Source organism: Sprattus sprattus (assembly GCF_963457725.1).
Source record: "Sprattus sprattus genome assembly, chromosome: 18".
NCBI classification, from domain to species: domain Eukaryota; kingdom Metazoa; phylum Chordata; class Actinopteri; order Clupeiformes; family Clupeidae; genus Sprattus; species Sprattus sprattus.
The window spans coordinates 23,296,737-23,305,444 of record NC_137916.1 but is presented as its reverse complement, the minus strand read 5'-3'; the positions used below and the strand labels follow the sequence as shown (position 1 = coordinate 23,305,444).

General features: G+C 40.8%; 1 protein-coding gene across 1 annotated transcript; it reads right to left on the bottom strand.

Annotated features, from left to right (window-relative positions):
- Positions 1-7,900: 7,900 nt before the first annotated feature.
- On the bottom strand, positions 7,901-8,467 carry LOC308379282 (uncharacterized protein). The gene is made up of 2 exons (XM_080856360.1): positions 8,125-8,467; positions 7,901-8,012 (listed from the first exon to the last, which is right to left on the bottom strand). Exons 1-2 carry the CDS (start codon positions 8,396-8,398, stop codon positions 7,948-7,950), a joined length of 339 nt encoding a protein of 112 aa, XP_080712486.1. The 5' UTR covers positions 8,399-8,467; the 3' UTR covers positions 7,901-7,947.
- Between the last annotated feature and the right edge of the window lie 241 nt (positions 8,468-8,708).

Below are 8,708 nucleotides of genomic sequence, written 5' to 3'. Positions count from 1 at the left end.
AGACTCATGGGCTCCAGTGTCATGTCCGGCATGGATGTCTCGTTCATTGAAGCGTCATGTTTACGGATCTGGTCCACGTGACAACACATGATGCATCCATCTCCTGTCTGCACTGTATAGGAGACAGGCCCTGAGTTCATCTCAATGACGGCTGGAACCCACCTTGGTCCATAACCATAGTTTCGGATATACACATCGTCACCAGGACTCTAGCTCCCCAGAGCACACATCCATCTCTGACACTGAGTGGTCTGACACTGTGGTTGGAGGTGGCGCTTCCTCGATGGCTGTTACCTTGCTTTGCACTGGGTGCAGGCCTTCAGCATCAATCTTGTGACCTAAGTTCTCAACCTGGTCTTGTAAAAATGCACACTTGCTTCTGCGCAGTCGCAGTCCTGCCTCTTTCAGTCGTCTGAGTACCTCATCCAGCGTGCTCAGATGCTCTTCAGTGTCTCTTCCAGTCAGTAAAATGTCGTCCAGGTACACAGCTACTCTAGGCAGGCCTTGTAACAAACTCTCCATTGTTCTCTGAAATATGTCTGGAGCAGATGAGACTCCGAACGGTAGCCTATTGTAGGTGAAGAGACCTCTGTGTGTGTTTACTGTTAGATATTTCTTGGACTCATCATCCATCATGATCTGCTGATAGGCATGGCTTAAATCAAGCTTGGAGAAACGTGTCCCTCATGCCAGTGTATTGAACAGGTCTTCAACACGAGGAATAGGGTATTGCTCTAGTGAGGAGGCGCTGTTTACTGTTAGTTTGTAATCGCCACATATTCTAATGGAGCCATCCGGCTTCAACACAGGAACAATCGGCGTACTCAGCGTACTTCACAGGTGATATGATTCTCTCTTTCAGGAGTCTATCTATCTCCTCTTCTACTTTCGCCCTCATGGCATACGGAACTGAGCGGGGCCTTTAGAATTTTGGATGGGCATCCGCAGAAACACAAATTGTTGCCTTCATGCCTTTTAACATGCCTAGTTCTTTTTTGAAAACCTCCTCATGCTTTGACAGTACTTCCTGTAGCTCGTGTGCCTCTGTTTTTACATGTTTGATTTCATCCCACTTGAGCTTTAAAGCCTCCAGCCAGCCTCTCCCTAACAAGCTAGGTCCAGTGCCCTTCACCACCACTACGGGCAATGTCTTCATTTGCTGAGCATAGTTTACTTTTACTTAAGAAACCCCCACTACTTTGATTTTCTCTCCAGTGTATGACTTCAGAGACATTTTGCTTTCATTTAATTTAGGGCGATTATTTTCTTCCCACATCTCATTGAATTTCTTTTTTATTCATAATGCTCACACTGCATCCTGTGTCTATTTCAAAGTTTACTAAACTTAAAAAAAAGAAACATTGTTGCATCTCTTTATTTTGGTTGTGAAGTCTGTGAATGTGCAATATTGTGGCTATATTTAGCTTTGTTAAAATGTTTAAAAGTGTAAAATGTTGTTTAATAAAAGGGTGTTGTTTGTGTTAAGTTAAAGATAATCATTATCAGCTATTCTACTTCAAATTGAATCTATTCGAGGGTCTGCCCTCACACCATTTTCAAGCCGTTCGGTTGATAGGTTCTGGGCAGCAGCTGTATTATAGTTGGGCCTATGGAGGTCAAAAGGCTGTTCGGTTTATAGGTTCTGGAGGGTGCAAAGCCGACAATTCCCCACTTTTTATTTCAGAATATGTTAGAAGAAGTTCTGCTGAAATGATCTATGCCCCATATTAGGGGAGACAATTTGTAGTTTTCTCAGCCCAACAACTTTAATCCAGCAGCTGTATTATAGTGGGCCTATGGAGGTCAATAGACCGTTCGGTTTATTGGTTCTGGACGTTGCAAAGACGACAATTCCCCAATTTTTATTTCAGAATGTGTTAGTAAGGGTTCTGCTGAAGAGATGTATGCCCCATATTAAGAGAGACAATTTGTAGTTTTCTCAGCCCAACAACTTTAATCCAGCAGCTGTATTATAGTGGGCCTATGGAGGTCAATAGGCCGTTCGGTTTATTGGTTCTGGATGTTGCAAAGACGACAATTTCCCAATTTCTATTTCAGAATGTGTTAGTAGAGGTTCTGCTGAAGAGTTGTATGCCCCATATTAGGGGAGACAATTTGTAGTTTTCTCAGCCCAACAACTTTAAACCAGCAGGTGTGTTCAGTTGGGCTCATAGGTTACTTAATCTTTGTTTTAATGATATGACACTTTTTCTGTTAGATTTTGTGATATATATTGTAATATGTGCTTTAGACTTGATATGTGTTCATTGTTCGACAATTTAGCTAACAGATTATTTTATTATTATTTATACTTTCTTGAAAACGAAAACTTTTATTCTGAAAAAATGCTAACTATTAGCCTAAAGCGCTAGTTCCTGTTTCATTTCGGTATTTGGGCCAACTTCACGCTGCTACGCTGCGGTCGGTAAGTCAGCGTGATTGCATGACACTGGTGATGGGGGATGCCATATACGTAGATTAATTTCAAAAATCCCGAACTATCCCTTTAAGGGTAGCTAAATGTTTTTTTTCTCACACACATCCTTCTTCGTGCACATCTAGCCACAAAAGAACGAAACTCACACTCTCCCTACTATAAGTTACAGTTTTTTACGATCGGATACACACAATTTTGACTGCTTGGTTTTGTTTTTCAATCTCCTCACACAATACGCACAACCACACACCCAATGAGCAAAACACCTCAGATCCATTGCAAAATGAAACACTCTTGTAAAATCTATACACTCATTTAACAAAACCATATTTTGTTACCATATGAAACACACACATTGCATATACTGAATTCTGTTTGTACCACTTACACACTTCTGTTATAAACCTAAAACACTTTTAGCAATACTACTTCTCAGTGATTAGAGTAGTGTTAAGTACACAGAGAAAGTGAAAATACACAATACAGTAAAAACACTACCCAAGACCAATGCTGATGAAAATATTATTTACGTGATTCTCTCCATATACCCAAATATGTCAACATGAAGAATCACAACAAAACATGTCCCAGTTTTCATGCTACTTCAGTAGTGTGCATAACACTGTAATATCAGCAAATATCAGACAAAGGTGAAAAGATTTTTCCAGTACAGGTTACAATTCCATTTACAGTAAAAAAAAAAAAAGGTCAGAAAAAAATGAAAGTACAGTACAAATAAAGTTGCATTTTACCCTGATGTCTTTTTAGGATTTGTCAGTGTCGCCAGTGTTGACTGAGAGACCTGATGGACATTACAGTACTGTATTGAAAATGGCATGGTCACCAATAATGTTCGCTTGAATGTATCTGAGCCTGATAGCATTACGTATTTGCCAAAAGCATGTTTATGATCTCTCTATCTTGTTCTTGCGTGAATATGGGCCTTTCCTCCTTTCAAGTTTACAGTATGTGATACATTTGGTCTTCTTCTTCTTTGAGCACATTTTCCTCCTGCTTCAGGTCTTCCTCTTCCTCTACTTCCACCTTGACCTCAGCCTCATGGCATGGCATGGCTTCGGCCTCTTCCTCTTCCTCCTTCTCCTCCTCTGTGGATTCCCCCTCTCACCCTCACTCTTCTTCTTCCGACTTCTTCCATTTTGGATGAAGACAGGTGACAGTTACTCATCTGCTGCATTTCTATAGTGCTTACTGTAAACCTGTTTGTTTTGTCTACAATTAAGCAATCATGTGTTTGGGCACTTGATGGCTGTGTTTATTTGACCGGCTCAGGTGTGTTTTGGAATTGCAAGAAAGTGACCTATTGATATACGTCTGTGTATAAAGCATACATTTGTGTTTAGTGCTTTGCCAATCACTTGTGTGTATGGTTACGCAAAAAGTGTGATGTTTAAATATGCTTATTTGTGCAAATCTGAGCCGTTGTTTTGCTCCTTGAGTGAAGGTTTTGATAATTGTGTAATACTTTTGATTTTAGTGTGTATCCGATCCGATTGTTAAATGAGTGCATAGATTTTACAAGAGAGTTTCATTTTGTAATGGATCTGATGTTTTTGCTCATTGGGTGTGTGGTTGTGCTTATTGTGTGAGGAGATTGAAAAAAAAAAACAAGCAGTCAAAATTGTGTGTATCCGATCGTAAAAAACTGTAAGCTATCTACACGACTTTTTTATGTCTACATTGACTCGGTTAGTTGTGTATGTGCAACACGAATGTTGCCGAGGATTGCAGGTCTTAACTGAAGCGCTGTAGACCATTATTGATAGGTTATTGCTAACGCTTAGACAAAATAATCCATTGAAACACATAGTAGCTAGCTAGCCTTGCTGCTAATAAGTACGTGAGCAGGCATATCTCACAGATATTGACAGCGCATTTATTTTGAAAGAGGAACAGAGAAACGCGATTAAGGCATTTGTCGATCGAAAATATTTTTTTGCCATTCTTCCTACGGGATCCGGTAAGAGTTTTAATGTATCAGATGGTCATACTATGTTGCTCTGATTAGTTGTAGGTTAGGTATCCAATTGAGCAAAGAGGCATTTTTTTCCTGGTTCGTTGAAACACGCCCCATAATCACAGCCCAATGGGTCAGTATCAGACTCATATTCTGACTAGAATTATGAGTATGACATCGTCAGGCTACTCTGCTTAAAGGCACCCAACTTTATGTAAACATTCAATGAAAAATAAACATTCAATTTCTGGTCTTTTTTGCACGTAGTAAGTTTCTATAACTCCCTACCATTACATATCGACATTCAAGGAGCAAAGATGAGACGTCGTTGTGTGGTGAGAACTAATAGAAAATCGTAAACAACAACAATCGCCGGTGGGGAGAAGCCATTTTTCCATTGACTGGAACCTGCTTTATTTATTGTAGGTTACCAAAAAATAAAGAAAATGGCGGCGATTGTTGTTGTTATCGATTTTCTATCAGTTTTCACCACACAACGACGTCTCATCTTTGCTGCTTGAATGTCGGTATGTAATGGTATGGAGTTATTGAAACTTACTACGTGTACAAAAGACTAGAAATTGAATGTTTATTTTTAAGCCTCGAAAGTTGCACTGGGTGCCTTTAACCACTACTTGCTCCTCCTTGTGTTTCCTGTCCGCTCTGCAGTTTACTTTCGCCACCAGCAAGCCAGTGGTTTTGCTGTTTGACATAAGCTGTTAATTGGCACAGACTGTGGGATAAGAGTTCCCCATCCACTTCTACGGGACATGCGCGTACAGATAGAAAAACGTAAACTTAATTTCCAGAATTAACAAGGCTTTCAATTATTTAAATGTACTTGTTTTAAGAAATGCATCGCCTTTCAATTTTGCTAATTAGACCATACACACTGGGTTCAGAGCAGAGCTTTCAGGTCATTATCCAAATCTGACATCTTTCGAAAAATTCATACACGACCAGAGAAATCAGTCAAGTTGATATAGTTGTAGTTCAGTTCACTCCTTCTTACAGAGGACTCCCACAGGTGCCATCTAGTGTCTCTTCTGTGTATTGCAGGAAACCAGTTCTCTTTCACAGCTGTTCTGCTTTAACCACCATTGCTCCTCCTTGTGTTTCCTGTCTGCTCTGCAGTTTACTTTCGCCACCAGCAAGCCAGTGGTTTTGCTGTTTGACATAAGCTGTACATTGGCACAGACTGTGGGAAGTTCCCCATCCACTTCTACAGGACATGCGCGTACAGATAGAAAAACTGAAACATAAGACAATGAACAAACATTTAAATCAGAGCCACATGCCACATGCCTCTATGGCAGCCCCATGTATGAGGATCTGTCTCCTGATGGGTGTCTTTACTGAACTTGCTCTCATGTGTCATACATGATCCCTTTATTAGTATAACATGTAATACTGAAGCATAACTGTTTAAACAGCATGCCACTGCTGTAGTTTCCGGAGGTGGAACTGATTTGAACTACTTCATACAGTTTTATATACAGACCACAATTAAACCTAAAGGGGTCATGACTAATGAGATTATTAATGGGAGTGGAAAGAAGAAGAAAAATAAGTTCTGATACAAACATTTGATTTGAGATTTTTGTCTTTTTCTCTTATTTGTATTTTTTTTGGTGAGCTACTGGATCATGCCCACGGGACAGATTAGTTCCTTCAAATCTAAAAATGCAGTGGCTGTGTCTCCTCTCCATATTTCTTTCCTTTTGAACTGGACCCAACAGTAGGCCAGTTGGTACCTGTATTATACTAAGCCCCTGCTAGACCCAGCAGTAGGCCAGTTGGTACCTGTTCTATACTAAGCCCCTGCTTGACCCAACAGTAGGCCAGTTGGTACCTTTTCTATACTAAGCCCCTGCTGGAGAAGGCTACCAGCTGCAGAAGATAAGATCTCATTCCCATCTATAGCAAAGACAGAAAACGGACGTACTACAACCAAAGACATAGCATGCCTATTGCTTCAGTGTAGACCTCATTGCCAAATTACGATGACCTGGAGAGTGTTGTACGACTATAAACAGCCAAAGAGCCAATCACCTGGGATGAACTTGTAATGTGACTGACTGACCTGACCTGATCTGCATGTCATGTCATTGATCTGAAAATTATGAACTTTATTTTCCTTTGTTATTGGTAAAATAAAAAAGATTAACCCTGGGCAACAGATGTACTATAACTTAAAGAGATATTACGTATTGAAATATTGACAGAAGATATATATGCTTCTGAAAAGAGGTCTATCTGGAGCATTTGACCAGCAGGAGGCTATATAAATCCATCATATGAGATGTGCTTTTTAGTCACAGCAACACCATCACCTATGCCTCCTCCCCCATCTGGCCTGCAGTTTCATCAGAATAAAAAGTCCTGTAAATGCTTTAATCATGTCAGTGTACTGCTGTTGTGAGACTCACTGTCCAGCACTGGACTCAAGTCTGTAGGCTTGGGCACTGGAGAGAGACATGCAAGCATGAGAAATATAACCCAACTTGTGAGTGGTAGCGTGAGTCAGGTAGTTGTGGAGATACGTTTTATACACTGCACACCTGTTAGCCACTTTTACAAAATGTAACCTGTGTTAAGACAGGCACAGAGCTGCACAGGATTTAAACCCGCAGTCTTGGGCACAGGACCTAGAAATGCTAGCATGGAGGAAATAATCAAGAGGTGCTGACATCAGGTGGAAAGTTAGACAGGCGTGGGACTGAGGTTTACATGATGCACTCTACTGCCACTTTTGATAGACCTTGAACCGAAGCGATTCAGTTGTTCAGCAGGGCCCAAGGATTGCGTTTGTCAAGGCTGTCAAAGAGGGATGTTTTTTCTTAAACTACAGTAGCAGTGTACCATAATTACATATGCAGTTAGAATACTTCATTATGCGCTATCTCTTGTGGTATTAGGTCCTTGTTGAGACATGAAAAACGACTTTGTTTAATGTACAGACTTTATTTTGAAACAATGGCAGTCACTTTGACAATACGGGACTGTTACATTTCAGCCATCCAGCATTAGCATCATCAGCAATAACATTGTATGGCAAACCATTTGTATAGGCATATGTACTTGTGTTACCCTAGGATTTCCCTTTTTAATGTAATGGATGTATAATGAGCACAATAAGTCATTCTTTTTTTGTCCAAATATACGTATGTCAGATATATAAAATCAATACACAAATATCACAGAAGCGCTTCACATACAGGAGCTGAAATACGTTGTATAGGGTGCTCCTAAAATTGATATCTGCAGCACAAGAAAAAGCATGAACTATGAGCCTTTTTAATTTTTTTTTTTACATTATTTTTTATGGAACAAAATAAAAAAAAAAGATCTTGATTGACAGTCTTCAAGACGGTATCATATGTATATATATATATATATATATATTGGAAAAATATGTACACTGTTTAATCCAATATGCATTAAGTCACATTCACATTTCATTGCAATGCCAAGAAATCACATGTGGAATGATTATCAATAAAGTTATACAGCCTCCCAAGTCTTATGGAACTGGTTAGTTAGTAAACTCCTCCTCTAGATCAACTGCACCCTGTGTCCCAGACCTCATCTGCTGTAGACCTAGGGGTTGGAAGAAGAACAATCCACACATAATGAAAATCGTGCCAATAATATTGGTGGATCTAGCCCTTGTATTGATTCACAGACTATGGTCTACCTTAATGCAACTTACCCTGGATCTCCTGGGATTTCTCCTTCACTGCAGCAGCTTTGGAGAGGGCGGCCATCTTGCAGACGCTGATTCGCTCTCTGTTGTTTCCCCCGCCTGAGCTACCGGTGCTACGGATGACCATCCTATTGGCAGGGCTGCCCATGGGTGCGGCACTGCTGATTCTGGTGTTTCCAGTACCAGCACTGCTGATTCTGCCGCCACTTCCCGCACTACTCATTCTGGTGTTTCCAGTACCAGCACTGCTGATTCTGCCGCCACTTCCCGCACTACTCATTCTGGTGTTTCCAGTACCAGCACTGCTGATTCTACTTCCACTTCCTGCGCTGCTGATTCTATTTCCACTTCCTGCACTGCTGATTCTCCCGCCACTTCCTGCACTGCTAATTCTATTTCCACTTCCTGCGCTACTGATTCTATTTCCACTTCCTGCACTGCTGATTCTCCCACCACTACCTGCACTGCTGATTCTATTTCCACTTCCTGCACTGCTGATTCTCCCACCACTTTCTGCGCTGAAGATTCTATTTCCACTTCCTGCACTGCTGATTCTGCCTGTGCTCATTCCGCTCCCATAGGTGCTGATC